Below are 17,458 nucleotides of genomic sequence, written 5' to 3' on the forward strand. Positions count from 1 at the left end.
ATATTACATAATATTTCAAAATGTAACAAGTTGCATCATCATCTGATGGCTCAGAAATTGAGATACTTAAGAATAAAACATACTGTGCATAGCAAAACTTCTCAGGTCTTTGCAGTGAGTTAATCTAAACTGAAAAACTTATTCATCTACTTTAATCCAACATATAAAGTGATAAAATACCGCACTTCAAATCACTCTTAACCAACAGCTTCAATGCTGGAAGTGTGAGGGGGAAAAGAATATAAAACCCAACAGAGAAAGGGTATGTGTGATCTGATGCAAACTAATGAACAATCAAGTAATAATGTTCCTGGGGCCTGAAGTAATGAAAGAGTAAAATAATTCTGTCTGGGGAACACAGGACTTTGAGAACCTGATATAAAACCAGTTGTGCATGTATCCACATTTGCTTTTAAGTACCTCAAGTTCTAGGTGAACTCATAGAACCATATAGCCCTACCCAGAAAACTGCATCACACTTCTAGATCTCTTCTACCTTACTGATAACATGAATACTGGGACAAACTTTCATTAAGTTCTCAGGACTGGATGCACTAGTAAGCTCAAAGCATACATCTGAGCTGGCTTCATTAACAAATTTATGGCATCCAAAGTGATGGTTCATTTAGATTCAATACTACACAATGAAGATACTCATTCAAGTGATTTCCTCAACAGCAACAGCAGTTTACAATCAGCCCACCTTTCCCAACAGTGCCTGCTGAGCTGTAGCCACTCTTTGTGAAGGCGTGCATGGTAAGCTGGTTGAAATTGACCAGAAATAAGTGAAAACCTCACTTCTACGATTTTTTTTTTCTTCCCTAAAACAATCCGTTTGACGATGGGACCCTGGGCAGAAGCTAGATGATCTTTAAAGGTCTCTTCCAACCCAAGCCATTCTATGATTCTACACACAATGGTAATGTAAGAAATTTGTGTGCGACTATAAATCAGAGAAAAATTGTTAGGAACTCTGATGAACAATGGGAAAAAGAATAGTGCACACAATTATACCAAAAAGAAGCACTGCTTTCACATGCTGGTTTGCACTGGAATAGCAGACTAGCTCTTTAACTGTAAGCTGTTAGCAGATCCAGACAGCATTTATGGCCCTCAGTCTAAGCACACTTCATATGCTTTTTCTCAAATTAAAACAAAACAGAACTGTTCAGGCAGCGTGGTTTAGGACAATTTTCACATTCAGCTCAAAAAACAGAATTTTAGCAACAGAAGAGAAAAAAGATTGAGATGACCTCTCCATAAACCTTAAAAAAAAAAAAAAAGCCCACCCTACTAAAAACTTAAACAACAAAAAACCTAAATGTGAAGTACCAAAATCAATGTATTCTGAGTACAACTAAATGTCTATCTTCCCAGAACACTCAACTTCCAAAAATCATCTGATAAAAAAAAAAAAAAAAACAACTTCAAATCATCTTTCAATTGCAGAATTTGATACAGCACTAAGTAACAACATTTAAGTACTGCCAAATACTTGCTTAACTGCAGCTATGCATTTATCAGCTATGGTAACCAAACTTTATTACTTGAAACTCTTGGAAATGTACTCCTTAGTATTTTATTTCACACACTCTAAACAACAAACAAGCAAAAACTTTTTAATGAATCTATTCTGAAGGTAAGCAGTTTCCAGTAGACTCTTATTACAATTCTCAAGCACATAAACCATCAGTAAAACATACGCATAATGCCAGACTTCAAAAAAAAATTGTATCAAATTTAATTATAAATTGCTGCTATAATCTGCAGGGAAAATATTTGTCTCCTACATTTATTCCAGTATTTCATTAACAGTGTGTAGATTGATGAAAAAACTATGATCAAGAAACAATTTTACTCTAGGACAAAGCAAGAAAATTTGTTCATTGCTGTCATTTCAGAGTTGCTAACTGCTTCCATGTTAACTTATGCAAGAGAAAAGGGTGAGGGGACAAAGCACTCCTAGGACACAAAATGCCTTTGCACCTGTGCTATGAACAGAACTTCTGCAGTTGCTTATCACTCTACTTTCTACGTTTTGTGAAGAAAAAAAAAATCTCTTTCAAATTTATATAAGTAAACTTGCACACTCTCATTTCCATGTAAAGAAAAATACTCTCAAGGCTACTGCCACCTCGTGTACTTCAGACACTAATCCACACCAACAAAAATTTCTTAGGCAAGTACAACAGAAAAACTAGTACAGTCTATTAACAGTATCCAAATAAAACACGTTCACTCCTCAGAATTAGTCACAATGATAGCTGAGAATACACTGCAGCATTTTTTCTATATTATAGAAACATAGTATTTTAAGTGCAGCTCAATTTTTAAAATTTTTAACCAAGAATTACATGCCTATGCTTTAAAACATACTTCATGCTATTTTCTGTGCTGAAGTTCTGCATCACTGAAAATACTTCATTTAAGACATGTCTAACATTATCTGTTATTATAAAGTTAAACCTTCAGACATTGTTTGGCATCAGTTTCACCTAGAAAAACACATATCCTCTGATACAGAGTCCCTACATCACTCATCTCCACATCTGCTCAACCTCCTCTCTTGTGAGAGCTTAAGTACTTATGATTCTATCAAACTAGGTCAGGAAAGAAATCTGTCTGAGCAGCTCATAACCACATCTCATTTTTAAATAGAAATTTTCAACAAAATCAATTCCACAAACAGGCTTGTTAAGCAGCCACAGAAATACATGAATCAACATAAAGGGAAGAGAGCAAATCTGAAGCAGAAACGAGAGGCAAAGAACTGAAACTGGAGAGGGCAGGAGTTCAGGCCAGCCCTGCTTTCAACAGGGATGTCCATCAAGATACATCATCTCTCTGTCTCATAGATGTACCAGTACATTAAAATTTTTCTTACCAGCTAGAAACAGGCAACATTTATGAAGCCACCCATGCCAGTTGTGCCATTCTTTGGCCAAACAAATGCCAGCAGAATGACGAGGCTTAACCTCTCATACACCATGAAAAAGAGTGCAATAAAGAAGTAGATTAATCCATTAATCTAGGCTATGCACCTAACTCTCAACAGCTCACTTGTTCTTCCTTGTTCTTTAGAACATCAGTGGCTGTGAGTGATGTGGGTTAGTAACATACATGACCAACTCTAACAGGATTCCACATTCTTCAAGAATGTAATTGATTGCTCAAGAGATGGAAACTGTAAGACAAGATATTACCTACAGAAAAAAAAAAGATTAAGTTTAATAAACTTAACATAAGGACAAGAACAATCAACAGTTTCAGATATACCAGCGCCATAACCTTAAACTGAGAAGGAAATGTCTGCCTGCATTTAAGTACCCAACTCTCAGAATATTTACTCTCACACTCCCCTTATGCTAGAACACCCCAGCCTACAAGCAGAATTAACAATCTGAGTTTCAATTGCAGTGTAGTACCAAAACATTTTACCATCAGCCCTAACACAAGACAGACCAATAACAGTCATAGACAGATCTTCCAGGTAGTATAGCATCACAAAAAGCACGAAGTCTGCTTCTACAAATAGGCATACATGTATTATGACCATTCTCACCACAATTAAGTTACTTGCAATTAGTACTTGCAACACTGAAGTTTAAGCAGTGAAATTCCTTTAAAATCAGCAACCTGTCATCACAGTATTGTTTTTTGATGTAACAATAGCTTGAAAGTTGTCAAATTTGAGGCCAGTGCCTCAAATGCAGTGCCTCCTCCCTGACACATGCATGATCAAATAAAGTGTACTAACAGTTGCCTAACACGATTTAGCTTTGAGAAACATTTCAATTTAACCTAAGCTAAGCACACTTACTTACCTACTTTGCTTTTAGAAGCTGATGACAAATACATCCTAATGGGCTTCTTGGCTAGGACTGGGAAGAGGAATAGGACCTTAAAACAGCACACATCTTTTCATCATCTGTGTAAATACTTTTGCATCTCAGACAGAGTTTACATGGCAAATACGGTAAATTTGAGTGTGGTGATCAGTTAAGCTAAATCAGACTTATTCTGCTTTCAAAATACAGTTTCCCAAGTGGACCAAAGAGTCAAAGTTACTCATACTGGCCTGATTAGCACCCAAACTAGAAGGGAAGAACCAGGGCAACCAGGGGTAGGGGAAAAAGGTAAAGCTGCTCTTGTCAGCATCAGCAACCTGCTAGAGCATCTTATCCTCCTGCATTAGATTAGAACACTTCTCTTCCATGCCACATACAGCATACACATTCACACCATGTAATCTTGTTTTACCTCTCAAGTCTTTGCACAATCAAATGAGTTAATCTGGTGATCTACTTCTATGTAATTAGTTTTCAAGATGCACATTTTTGTCTTGTACAAGGCAGAGGATATAACTGCCAGTGATCCATTCTCAGATCACCCAAGAAAGGTAGTGGTCATAACTAAGTAATAAAGAAGGAAGAGCTTACCCCTTACCAAGGATAACAGCTCACCAGAAAACTCCCAGAGGAGGCCAGCTCCAAGTAGAGATGCTTCTCCTTTGACTGCCAGAGCCTTAAGTGAGGTTAAGGAGCGGACCCTGGGTTTTATAGTTCAGTCCTGCCTCACACAGGGTTGATTCCCCCTTCCCCCCAAATCAACAGTAATTTTTTTTAAGAGTTGATAGAACCATCATCTTGAAGTCTTAGATTTGTACTAGGAATAGGAAGTGAAAAAATATTTAAGAAAAGCAGATAACGTCCTAAATAGAATCTTTCAAATGTATAATGCTTTTGACTTTTCTGGACCTCACCAAAATTGGAAGAGTCATTTTGAGAATTTCAACAAATGCATAAAAAATTCAATTCCATGAGCAGTGTGCTTTCTTACACAAATCAGAGTTAAAATCAGATGATCACAGAAGTAGTGTTCCACCCTTTCTTCTGAGACATGCTCATCTACGCTAAATGGGAGTACAAGAGGTAACAAGCAACTCTCAGCAAGGATTTCACTTCAATACAGAGATAAAATTATTCACTTCAAGTATAGCCCAGCAGCGAAACACACTAAACAGAGAGATTCTGGAATCTTCATTCTTGAAAACATTTAAAAAGTGGCGTGAAAAAGATACTGAATAGCCTGATGCAATTTCAGTGTTGGCCTTGTCTAAGAGGGAGACAAGATCAGATAATCTCCATATTTCCCTGCCAACCTAAAATATTATGTAAGACAACTCTGTACTGGGCCTGCCATCTCAAAACAAAGGACCACACTGCTTTTACAGCTGATGCTATAGAGCTTGATCACCTTTTAAATTCTGATCTAACATTTCAGAAGATGAAAACAATCACCACTACTCTCTAAAATTCTTGATATTTCAAGTATACAAGTATAATTTGGAAAACACTAGTACTATAGAGGGAAAAATAATTTCTAAATTAAAATGCTTAAGAGATTAATCAAACTGAACTCTACTTCAGTGTACAATCACTGGTTGTCCTAATTAGCATAAACACCCCTTATGTTATAGTCTCCTTTAACAACTCCACAACTAGCTATTTCACACACTTCTTCCCACTACAATCCTGTTGTGCTTGTATATTTGAATGAGGCCTTCTCCACTTAACAGTACAACCTTCACTTTCTCCTCTTAAAAATGTTAATAAAAAAAGAAAAACTAGAAAAGCACTTCACTAATTAAGAATGTAGTCTAACTATAATACTATATATTCTCCATAAACTTATCAACATTAAAATATAGAACTTAAGAGGCACTGCTCCTCTCAAACCTAAGCTAAAGACCACAATTGGAACATAACAAAGTAGTAACTTTGCAAGTTCTTCAAGAAACAATTGTTCAATGTCTGAATTAATGCATCCAGACAACAGGCTCTCACTTACTACTCTCTCAGCAGCCCCTTGGGTTGATAGATCCCAACTGATACTTCAGAATATTCAAGATACTTCACTTCCCCCCCCCCCCCCCCCCCCCCCCATGTTCTTTAAGCAAGTATTTCAAGTCCAAATCATATTTTTCTTCACTACTTCAAAAATTTTCCACCCCCTTGTAATTGCCTATAAGGAATTACTCATCCAGGAGTTTATTCTCACCTTGTCAGCAACTGATTTTTCTGCTTTTACTTCCAGAATCTTTCTGGTCCTATTGTATTCAGTCTTAAGCTAGAGTTACTTGCTTCTTTATGCTGCAACTATCAATCTTTATATCTTTAGAAACATTCTGTAGTTTTGAGAACACAGCTACACTTTTTCAAAAATCATCAGTTTTACATTTAATTTCAAGTTTTAAAGTTAATTATTCTTCCTTGTTAAACCAGTTCCTCACTTTTCCAAATTTCTTAGTTAGAAATGATCCTCTACATCTCATCCCTCTTTCAAAACACACTTAAAAAAAATAAAATAAAATCACCACATTGTGGCAGATTCACTCTTTTGGCAGCCATCACATATTATCTTGATCCAGATAGTCATCATATAGAAAAAAAGATTGCACACAACCTTTTTTCTTACAATTACATGAACAGCTATCACTGAGCTAAGTTTCATAATATATGTAATCCAATCCAAAGACATTCATTTTTTCATGCTGTTAAATTTTGTGTCCTAGTCCATTCATCTCATAACCATATGCTGAACTAAATAAATAACATCAAGGACCTCTTTATTTACAGTATCTTCAAACTAAAATTAGTTGGAATGTTTACTAACTTGCAATAGCATAGGTAAGACCTTGTAAATGAGCTCATCAATGTGATCATTTTCTTTGAATGGCTGATTTTAGCCCATCTATGGCTGACAGCATCATTCTGTATATACTCCTTATAGTCATTCCTGACACAAATAGCAAACATAAATCAAATGTGAGATTGCTTAGATATAACTAAGTAGTTTATGCTTTCTGCAATGGATTCAAAGATCAGCAAATATCTCGGCATTATGAAACATTACAGAATGAATTCACATTCAATGGAAAAAACAAACAAAAAAGTCATGAAAAACATGCAAACTTATCAAACATAACAGTATATCCCTAACCATATAACACCACTGCAGTTAGCTGCAACTCAGAAGACTCACTGACATACTTGTTCTCTGTTCCAACTCTGTAACTTAATTACATTTACTGATTTACATTGCACCCCTAAATCTTGCTGGGACAAGACGTCCACATTTGCAAGCAATCCCTGTTTTCCATCCACATTGCTTGCTTGGAGCACATCTATCTTTAATTAATCTTCCTTTCTAACCTGCTTTTAAAACTTGGATCTCTTCAAACACTGTTTCTCATTAACCAAACATTATCCCAGACAAAAGCTGTATGTAGAAGTAGAGATGTGGACTTCCAGGTGTCACAACAACATTCTGCCAGCACTGCTACCTACAATAAGAAACACTTACTTGCTACTTGTTACTGTATCTGTGCTATCATTTCTCTCCTGATGGCATCAGCATTTCTGCAGCAGAGAGTGTCCTCTGTGCTGAAGAAAAGTGAGGCATCCGCACCCACTGTGACCATCTAACCACAATGTGAAACTATGACCTTATAGATTCAATTCTCAACTTCCCAGAGTGCTAAACACCTAAGACTGCAATTAATCCTCTGACTGTACTCAAGTCATACTGAAACTCATACCACTTATAACTTGAAATGCTCACCTCACAGAGTAAATCAAGACAGGAAGGAAACAAGACAATCCTAGCAATCACATTTTCTTCAATCATTTTCTCCACCTATTTTTTTTTAATGTGTTAATTTGACTCCCATAGAATTTTATTTTTTTCTTTTCTCCTCTAATAGTTCATTCACAATGTTTAAAGTCATATTGCTTGAATATTCTTTTCAGGAGTTTCTACCATCATTGTAAGCTGACTAGAAGAGATATAGATCTCACCTCTCTCTCTCTCTCTCTCTCTCTGTCTCTCTCTCTCTCTCTCTCTCCCCCCCTCTCTCTCAGAGGGAGAGAGAGGGAAAGAAACTTCTATGAATGCTTAATAAAACTTACCCAAAATGGGTCTGTGGTTCTTAATATGTAAAATATGCAATCAATATAATTCAAAGACATAAAAAAGAGGCAAACAAAGCAAAAGACAAGAAATCACCTGGTTTTGACAAAATACCCCTATCATTTTTAAAGATTTCTTACTAACTCTAAGTTGAATGAACATGAAGTACTTGAATAAAAGCCAAGAACAGAACTGTACATGAAATCAAGATCATTTCACATTTTCTACCAATCATAAAGAAGGGTGTTAGTTTGTGGACTTTGACCAGTAGTACACTGCATTTGGATGTACATTTATATAATCTCATTTTACAGGAGTCCTCCATTTACAAGTTACTAACCAAGAAACAATGACATGGGTATTTCTCGGAGTCTTACTCAAGAAAATAAAAAAAAAAAAAAAAAGCAACACCATCTACATTAAAAAAATAAAAATAAAAAAGGAATGAAGTATTACTTCAACATCTACCTCTGATGTCATGGTCCAACGTAAAATAATAAGAATTACTTTAGAAGCAGTCTTCATATAAGATTCTTCACTAGGTTGCTGAATCTACGTGCCTATGCAAACCTATGGCTTTTAAAGCTTCCCTTCAAAAATCAATTTCTTTCTCTGTATCCTGACAGTTTCAGCAGCAGAGAAACAAGCAAACAAAAACAGACAAACTGTAATTATCAAATATCATGTAAGAAGTAACCACTTCAGTGATGAAGTTCCTAAATTCCCATCATTATTATTTTATTCTAGAACACTTGATACTTTCAGAAGAATACTGTTTTGGAAATAAAAATGACAAGTTTATGTACTTGTCCATTTGGGGACATAAAGAGAAGAGTGAGCAGAAAACAGGAAATTATAACCAAGTAATTTACATTAAAGATGAAACCAAAATTGGCTCTAACTGAAAACTTACTTCATTTTGGGCAACATCAGCAACACACCATGTAGCACGTAATCCAACCATTTATTTGGATATTTGCATGAATAATGCTTTTAAATAGCCTCATTCATGCCTACAAATCTCTGGCTCAAAAAACATTTTAAACATTTTTAAACTCCAAACAGCAGAACAGAGCAAAAAGTTTTGGGCCTGATTTTGATGATGTTCTTTACAAGTCACCATTAATACTATGGCACATCTCTTGCACAAGACCAAGTTTGGCTATTTATCAGAATACAGTAAAGTTTCAGAGAAACTTTTAGTTCTACAAAGGCACACCACCACATTTCTCCGTTCACACTCATCCACAGACTCTGTTGTTTAACACCTCCATCTCTTGAAATGTAAAGCTTTTTGATATCCTGTATAAATCTGGCAGAAGAAATAGTACTTGCACCACTTAAGGCATGTCTACACAGGCAAAATAATTGAGGGTATGAATGAAGTACAGAGACTACTCCACCCTAACTTGTTTTGTTGACACACTTCTTTTTTTTCTCTGAAGACTTTAAAATATCTAAGAGTTCTTCAGTTTAATCCACACAAACAAACAACACTCCATTCCGAAAAATCCCTGCCACACAACAGTTAAGTGGTTCAACATACGCCATACTTCTTTTTCTGCATAAGCAAAGAGCTGAAAATTTCAAAATGATTATTACATTCCCATATATGCAGTAAGTTCATACAGAATTTACTGTAGGGAAGCATGTAAATGCTGTAGCTGAATTTGTATTTAGTACATTTAGTAAATTGTCTAAAAAAGTCCCTAAACAAGCTTCCAGCAATGAAAGCAACCAAGAGAGTCATTTAATCACCCCTCATTTTGAAATCCTCAAAATAACTGGCTATAGCATACAGCATCCCTGTGAAGTATATATATGATGATTAATCCATCAGAAGTGGACATTAAGTTTTGTTTAAATTTACCACCTAATTCCTCACTGTACTAATATCCACTGCTTGCTCTCTATAAACGTTCAGCAAGCATCTATGAATGTCAGTGGGTGCAATTTTTCTGCATGGAGGAATTCAATCACACACCTTTGCTGCAATACGTATTTCCATGTCAGATGCCATTTTGTCAGACTGCCCCTCTGCTGCCATCTGTCACACAGCAACAAAATGTAATGGAATACATGGCAGGAAGGTTCAACTTCTACTGCCATACCACCAACATCTGCCTTGGACACCATGAGCCAACACAGTAAAATAGGAGGTATCACTTCCAGAGCTTCCCTTGTGTATATATAAATACGTATGCATGTATACATCTATATATATTTTTCCACTATTAAGATCTGAGTTCCCTCCCTTTCAACTACTTTCTCTCTTTAAATTATGTTTGATGGCTTTGAGATTTAAATTGAACACACAGGCTGTGAAAAGCTGAAAAACAAACCAACCATATAAAAGGCCAAATGAGAGAAAAAAATGGATGTAACAACACAAGAAAGGAAACAGAGCTGGCTCTAGATTAGCAAAGTATAAATCAATCAGACCCTCCTGTGAAGATTTTTTTTTTCCTGTTAATTTACAACACATCATAGAAAGCCCAAGATATGGACTGCTATGTTTGCACACATCATCATTTAAGCAGGTAACATACACATAAAAACAAAACAATTCTGAAATATTCCTTGCAATAGCACATTAAAGAAGTCTTATTTGCATATAGAATTATGACAGTATATTCTGTCGGCTTTATCTCATTTGTTAATATAATTTTATATATCCAAATCAGAAGTTTTAGAAATACTGTGGCACATTTTCAAGCAATTGTCAGTATTGCACTAATCCACTCATATCATTACATTGTTACTTTCATCCACATTTAGGAAACGCATAGTATATAACTAGATTTCCAGATGGTCATCTCACCTTATAAGCACTATTGATTTTACCATTAAATGGAGCAGAGTAAGCACTGTATATCCTTCCAAGAAGATAGTGTTCTTCACCCATTGAGCTGAGAGGTACAATCACAGAAACACTCTATATGCACTTTTCAGCCAGATAGCCTAAATAAGGGCCTGATATACAACAATCAGTTCTTTGGGTTTTTTTTTTCCTTCATATTTTTACAGACACAGAAAGAATATCTAAAACACATCTTTATTTCTCCCAATGTTTTTTTTTTTTAAGTGGTAATAAATTCAAAAGCCTATACTTAAATAATTAGCTATGTATTTAAACATTCTTTTCTTTTTCACTTCTTTTATAATTAAGTTTAAAATGTAAGATTATCATTTGCATATAGCACTGAATTTTCCCTCCTATTCTTAAGAGTTGCCTCTAAGTTCACTCAATTAATTCAAGCTATCTACTCCAGTTTTGGAAGTAGCTTCTTTACTTTCACTGAGGACCCAGAACATGCCCACAGTTAACTAGATGTACAGATAAAACAAGCCTGTAACAATCAAATTGCCTGCTATTGTCAGTTACAGAAAATTGCATTTCTACTGTTGTGTTTTTAGAAAGTGTCACTGCTTTTTGTTTGGGCCTCATCAGAATCTACTTCCTCCTCCAACAAATTTCAATCTTTAGTTCTACCTCACAAATAGTAATGCATCCCAAAGTCTTTAACTGATATCTGTTAGAACACATCAAATACCCATTCTTTTTTGTTATCCTTTTAATCTTTAACTCAACAAAAGTCAAGGCATATACTTAAAAAACAAACCAAAGTAATCAGCTAAGTTGAACAAACATCTTTATTGTTCCCCAAGAAGATCTCTCCCTGTTTGCATCTATTTTGTATGAGGCTTTTCTGTCTCATCTTCCTTTCTTCAGACATACAGGCTTAACTGAAATTATCACCTGAACTATGACACCACTAAGTCATCCTTTTAAAGACTGATTTAGCCATAGCAGCACGTTTGCACAAGTCGTATACATAGATGCTAAACGTACAGATACATACATAAATACATTTGGAGACAGACAACATAGCTGCTGTCTTCAGATGCCATTTCAGTGAGATTGGCAGCACCCTCCACCTTCATGCTATGATACAACTGCAAGGGTGGTTGCAATATTATCATTAAAAATTAAAATTAAAAATAAGCTGTTAGATAGTAGTGATTTTCTTAAGAGCAGTCTTAGTTTTTTTTTCAAGTAAGCCAACATCACACAAAATTAAGAATTATATTCAAAGTACATGTATTCAACTTTTTTTTTTTTTTTTTTAACTCTGGTCAACTGAATTTTCCTGACATACAATTCTGTAAAGCTCTACTTGTTTCAATAAACTTCTGAACTTTTCTTGTTTAGCAAAAACTGACAGGTCTTGATACTGAGATTCTCAGCATCCTTGCTGACGAAAAAGTTATCCTCCCTAACATTTCACATACTTCAAGTCAGCTACAATGAATCATAGCTAACTGGAGAGCAGAACATGCAGATTATAGCCATCACTAAAGTTTTCCACAATACTTTTGCTCAAGCACAACATAGAGCAAGCACTTGTTAAATTTGCCTTCTGTCAGTATTACAGCCGTTTTGAAAAGTAACTTTCCGTGTTTCATCAAAGGAAGATAACACCACCTTTTAAAATTGTTCTTCAACTTTAACAATATAGCTCTGAAATTAATATAATGTATATATGATGTATACATCTAAAGAAGCAGAATGTTCTTGTGAATGAATGATGACAAGGATAGGTTTTTGTTTGTTTTTTAAACTACTTTCCAGAGGATCTTTGAAATACACCAGTTTCTGTGTGAGCACTGTTGGAGTGCACTAAATGCTACATGTAGCTTATTCTGACATATGCTGCTTCATATTTCATATTATATTATTCATAGTTTGCACTCTCCATATATACAATTAGTACCCTCACTAATGTACTACAAGAATTCCCTGCTTGCTAAGCCAAAGTTACTTTGCAGATAAGCTTAAGTACATTTGCATTTGATCTATGAATATCATATCACAGAACAAACATAAACCCATCAGAAGGCATATTTTCAACAAAGTCACCTACCATATTTCAACTGGTTGGAAATTCTATGTAGAAAGGAAAAAAATACCACATGGAAAGCAAAAAAGTTTGAATTTCAAGTATCCAGCCTAAGCTTATAGACTACTGCTTCACCTGATTTTAAACTGAGCAGAGACATTTAATGTTCTTTTGACAATAAGGATTTTCAGTGTCTGTCATTTTCAGAGTAACATTATATATATTTTTAGACATTTTTAAATATATTTTTCCATTTTTTCTCCTGAATTACAACCTTGAATTCTTATAAAGTTCCAGAAGATAGTAGCTGTTGACATATCATAAGCATTTTTCTGTCACATTTCTCTCAACAGAGGGAGGGAAAAAAAAAAAAAAAAAAAAGTAATTTCCCTCACTTTTTTTTTAATGAATACTTTGTAACAAGAAATAACAATTTGAAGTAATAAATGTAATGTATATAAGTGATAAAGCACTAGCCCTCAAAGTTAAAAAAACATTCGACACATTGCATAAAACTTTTGAATAGTATCTCCTAAAGTACTGGAAGCATGTTTTCTGGAAGACACTGTAAATCTTATTTACATTATAATGATCTAATCTAAAGCAAGAGTAGCTATCAGACACTGTGGACAAGTAATACTCACCCTTCTGAAGATGCATTATTGTTATCACAAATAAACATTCCCCGGACTCTCAATTTGATAGACACTGGGGACAAACAAAGAATGACCTTTTAATTTTTACAAATCAGAAAGAACCTGAGTGTGCCAACCCTAAAAAAATAAAAATAAAAATGGAAAAAAAGGGGAGTGGGGGGAAGGAGGAAAAGAAGAAAAGAAAGGACTTATATATGAGGAAATCTCAATTTTTAGAAGTTAATCTTGTACTAAAAATGCTGTTAAAGTCTTTCGTTGAAATACAGAACAGTTGGATCTGCAATTGCTAGACTTGCACAAAGACAAACCTATCTTGCAACAAATAAACAGACTTGTTCAAATTGTTAAATGCTTTTACTTAGAGACAAAGAATCCAAACTTCCAGCTCGATAGTTTAAATAAACAAACACGTTCCTAGTTCCAATGAGATATAGCGTTTCATAACTTCGAAAAAGTATCTTGAGCCAGGTACAGGTTCATTATACCGTTCTCGCTGCATTATACTGAGACTGCTTTTCTTTTTGCCCATTCCTAATAATTTTCGGATGATCATACTTGTTAACACCAGATACACACGCTTTGCGCTACAATACATCGATTTCAGCACCTTTGTCTGATCACACACATGCCTGTTGCGCCAGCACAGCTCTGTCCCTTTCACATCTCCCAAAACACGCCGGTTTCAGAGATCGCCCAACACACCCGCGCTTGGCGACATTAGGTCTCCAACTCAGCAGTTCCAGATCCATCCGAACTCTGGAAGGCCAGGAGCTGAGCCGTGCCCTTCCCGACGAGGAAGTTGGCAAGACAGACTGACCCACTCGCCCTCCTCACTCTCCCGTTCTCGGTGCCCGTGTAACTAGCCCGGGGGCTGGAGCGCTCCGTCGCAGGCTGGCCGGCGGGACGGCAACGTGCGAGGGCGGGAGTAGAAACGCTCCGCTTCCGGGACACCGCGGGCACACGGGGCTGCCGCGGACCTACTCGCACCCCTGGGCGGGGGCTACCGCCGAGTAAAGAGAACTTCTGCACCGTGCTTTTCTCTCGGGGGGCTGAGGTGGACAGGACGGACTTCTTCGCGTTTCGGACTCACCGAGACCTCACCTAGCGTACATTTAGCACACGGATCCCCCTGCCCCCCCCCCTCAGCGAAACCGGGCCAGAGGCAGCCGCCGCCACAGGAGGCCGGCAGGAACGGGAAGGAGGAGAGGAAACAGCGGCTCCTACCCGCTCTTTCTCCCCTACGGCGCCAGTCGCCCCCCCCCCGCCCAACGCTCCGCTCCGTCGAGCGCGGCGCGGCCAGGATGGACAGAGCCAACTCAGACAAAAGGCGCTGCCGGCTCCGCGCCGCTCCCTCAGCTGTCAACAGCAGCAGAGCGGGCGCGAAGCTCCCTGCCGCCCCCCGCCCTATCCCGTTCCTTCAGGCGCGGCGCGCTGCTCGGGACCGAGGCGGTCGCGCCCTCCCTGCCTGCCTGCCCCCCCACCCATGACAAAGGGAGTCGGTTATAAATAACCGCTCCCGGCCCGCCGCCTGTATGGTGGTTGTAGCTGTGGTGCCGCCGCCGTCCGCTCACCCGTCCCCTCGCTCCAATCTCGTACCACCACCACCAGCACCGCTTCGCTCCCCGGCTCTTCTTCCCCTTTGCCTCCGGCTGCCAGATTCACCCTCCCGGACCGAGCGCCAAATACAGTGGCCCAATCGCTAACACGTTCATTGGCGAGGGCCGAGCGCCGCCCCGATTGGACGGACGCGGACGGAGCGCCCCGCGCCAATCAGGGACGACGATGGGCGGGGCGAGGGGTGGGGTCCGTGCCCCACGTGCTGGCGGGAAGGAGGGGTGGGGGAGCTCTTTGTTCTCGCGCTGCTCGCCTGAGCGGGCGGTTTTGTGCTCTCTTTGCCCGTCTGTCTAGCTGAGTGGGCAGCGGGGCTGGAGTTTGAGGTGCTCCGGCCGCCGCCTCACAGTGACTGGGGAGAGGAAGGAGGCGAGGGGCCCGACGGGAGCGGGGAGGAGCCTCGCGTCTCAGTGCTGCTGAGTTTGAATCAGTTCGAAAGTGGGAGCTGTAACGGTTTTAACAGTCGTGCTGCTGCTTCCGCGCGCGGCAGAGAGGGGAGGGGACGGGACGAGACGGAGAACTGTGGGAGAGGCGCGACTGCGACCAGGCGGGAAGAGCCAGGCGGGGATGGGGGGTGGTGCTGGCAGGAGCTGCTTACCTCAGCAGGGTCCGCTCCCTGCCTGTCGTTTCCGCGGTAGGCTCTCCTTCCCGGCCTCGCGCCGTGCCGAGTGTTGCCTGGCTGAGTCACTAACCAGAGTACGTGATGCATCCTCCTGCCATGTCATCCGACCTTTGTGCACCCAAACCTAGCACGCATCTGCCTTTTTGTTTCATGCAGTTCCTTACGAATTTTGGTGCCTTGCTGTTCTGCACCCAGCATGGATTTTTCGCTGTCAAAATCCCATTGTGTCCCATCTTGGCAATGGTGGTAAATTACAGCAACAGCAAGGTGCCCATTCTGCATACGGCTGGGATCCTGTTGCTAGTGGTATGCTGTCTCCAGCTTAAGGTTGCTACCATTTTCCCGTTTCTATTCTGCGACCCACGCTCAGTCACGTTGACAAGGATGTACTTAAAATCTCAAGGATTCATTCCTCTTTAGCCTTCTGTTGTCTCACTGTTTGGCTGCTGCAGCCCTTCTTTGTTGATGAAAGACAAAATTGCCAAGATAATTTTCCCACCATGATCTTTCATCCACACTTGTAACCATCTCTCCTTTCTGTGCCTCCTGTGTTAAGCACTACTTCTGAGGTAGAACAGATTGTGAGCCTTGTCCTCTCACTGTCCCCAATATTTCTCATTTGTGAGTATTGCCTTCCTTTGTGAATCACTTGTGACACCTTCAACTACCCTGTCTCATCTTTGTGTGAAGCCCAAAAATGAGCACTGTCCACCATGACGGAGTTCTGAGTGATAAAAATCCTGTGACAGAAGATCACTAACACAGCTTCATTCCTAAATCTTTCAGCTGTGTTATAGGCCAAACGAAGCTCAGAGTTCTTTTAATGCGGAACAGAAATGTTTTCTTATGTTTACATGTCACAGAATGATATATTGTCATACTCTTTCTCTGCTTTTACTAGAGTAGGTGTATGGGAACTGTTGAATCACGGCCTGAACCTCTGATTGACCCCCTGAGGCGTGTGCTGAGTCAGCTGCAGGGGCACAGGTGAAAGCAATTGGCTCCACCCCTCCTAGACCCCATTTAAGGGCTGACTCAGAAGGAGGAAGGCTCTCTACCTGGAGATTACTCCTCTTGGAGCCCTTCTGTGAGCCCAAGACATGGGTAAGCTCTTTATTTCATTACTCCTTTGTAAACGTGATAATCTCTCTGGTCCTATACCTGTATGCCTTTTTATTTTACAATGTGTATACCTGTTTGCCATACAAGTAGATGACCTTTTCTAAGACAGTTAAAACTGTCAACTTTGTGAAATATTGCTCATTTCTTGAAATTCAGCTATTTAAATCTATTCTGCTCCAAGATGGCTGTCACCACCAAAATGGCTACCCAGTCTCTTCACAGCTTGGAACTTGTAGTTTTTTTGATTGTTAGAATTGTGCTTCATGAGATCTGGCCTTAGACAAAAAGTATATAACTTCAATGCTAAATAACCATAGCATGACTTAAAGTAAGTGGTATAGTCAGTCAAAAGGTTAAAAAAAAAATGTTGCAGGGCCAACACTGAACTAGATTACAGTACAGACTTCATTTGTTCTATCTTGCACAAAAAATTATTCATCTGCTGTATGTGAAGCTAATGCTTACTAGAAAATAAAACACGTTTTGAGTGGAACTACTCTTTCTGTTTTGCACTGCATGGAAACAATCTTTTCTCACTGAGTTTCAGTTCTAGACTCTTAAAGTGATGAATCCTC

General features: G+C 38.8%; 1 protein-coding gene across 14 annotated transcripts in view; it reads right to left on the bottom strand.

The window, feature by feature from the left end:
- The window catches only part of EZH2 (enhancer of zeste 2 polycomb repressive complex 2 subunit), a 48,944-nt gene extending 33,722 nt beyond the window's left edge, over nucleotides 1-15,222 (bottom strand). For 2 of the 14 annotated variants that reach the window (XM_040696456.2, XM_015275910.4), the window contains exons 1-2: nucleotides 15,125-15,222; nucleotides 13,517-13,580 (exon numbers count right to left, since the gene is read on the bottom strand). In XM_040696456.2, coding sequence (XP_040552390.1) covers nucleotides 13,517-13,554 — 38 coding nt within the window. In that variant the 5' untranslated portion in view covers nucleotides 13,555-13,580; nucleotides 15,125-15,222. Of the gene's footprint in view, nucleotides 1-3,041; nucleotides 3,204-3,824; nucleotides 5,930-13,516; nucleotides 13,646-14,135 lie in introns of those variants that run through there. The other 12 variants (XM_004935061.5, XM_418879.8, XM_046933970.1 and 9 more) reach the window with 7 other exon arrangements.
- Nucleotides 15,223-17,458: the final 2,236 nt, after the last annotated feature.

The sequence above is a fragment of the Gallus gallus genome, chromosome 2, assembly GCF_016699485.2.
Source record: "Gallus gallus isolate bGalGal1 chromosome 2, bGalGal1.mat.broiler.GRCg7b, whole genome shotgun sequence".
Classification (NCBI taxonomy): Eukaryota; Metazoa; Chordata; class Aves; order Galliformes; family Phasianidae; genus Gallus; species Gallus gallus.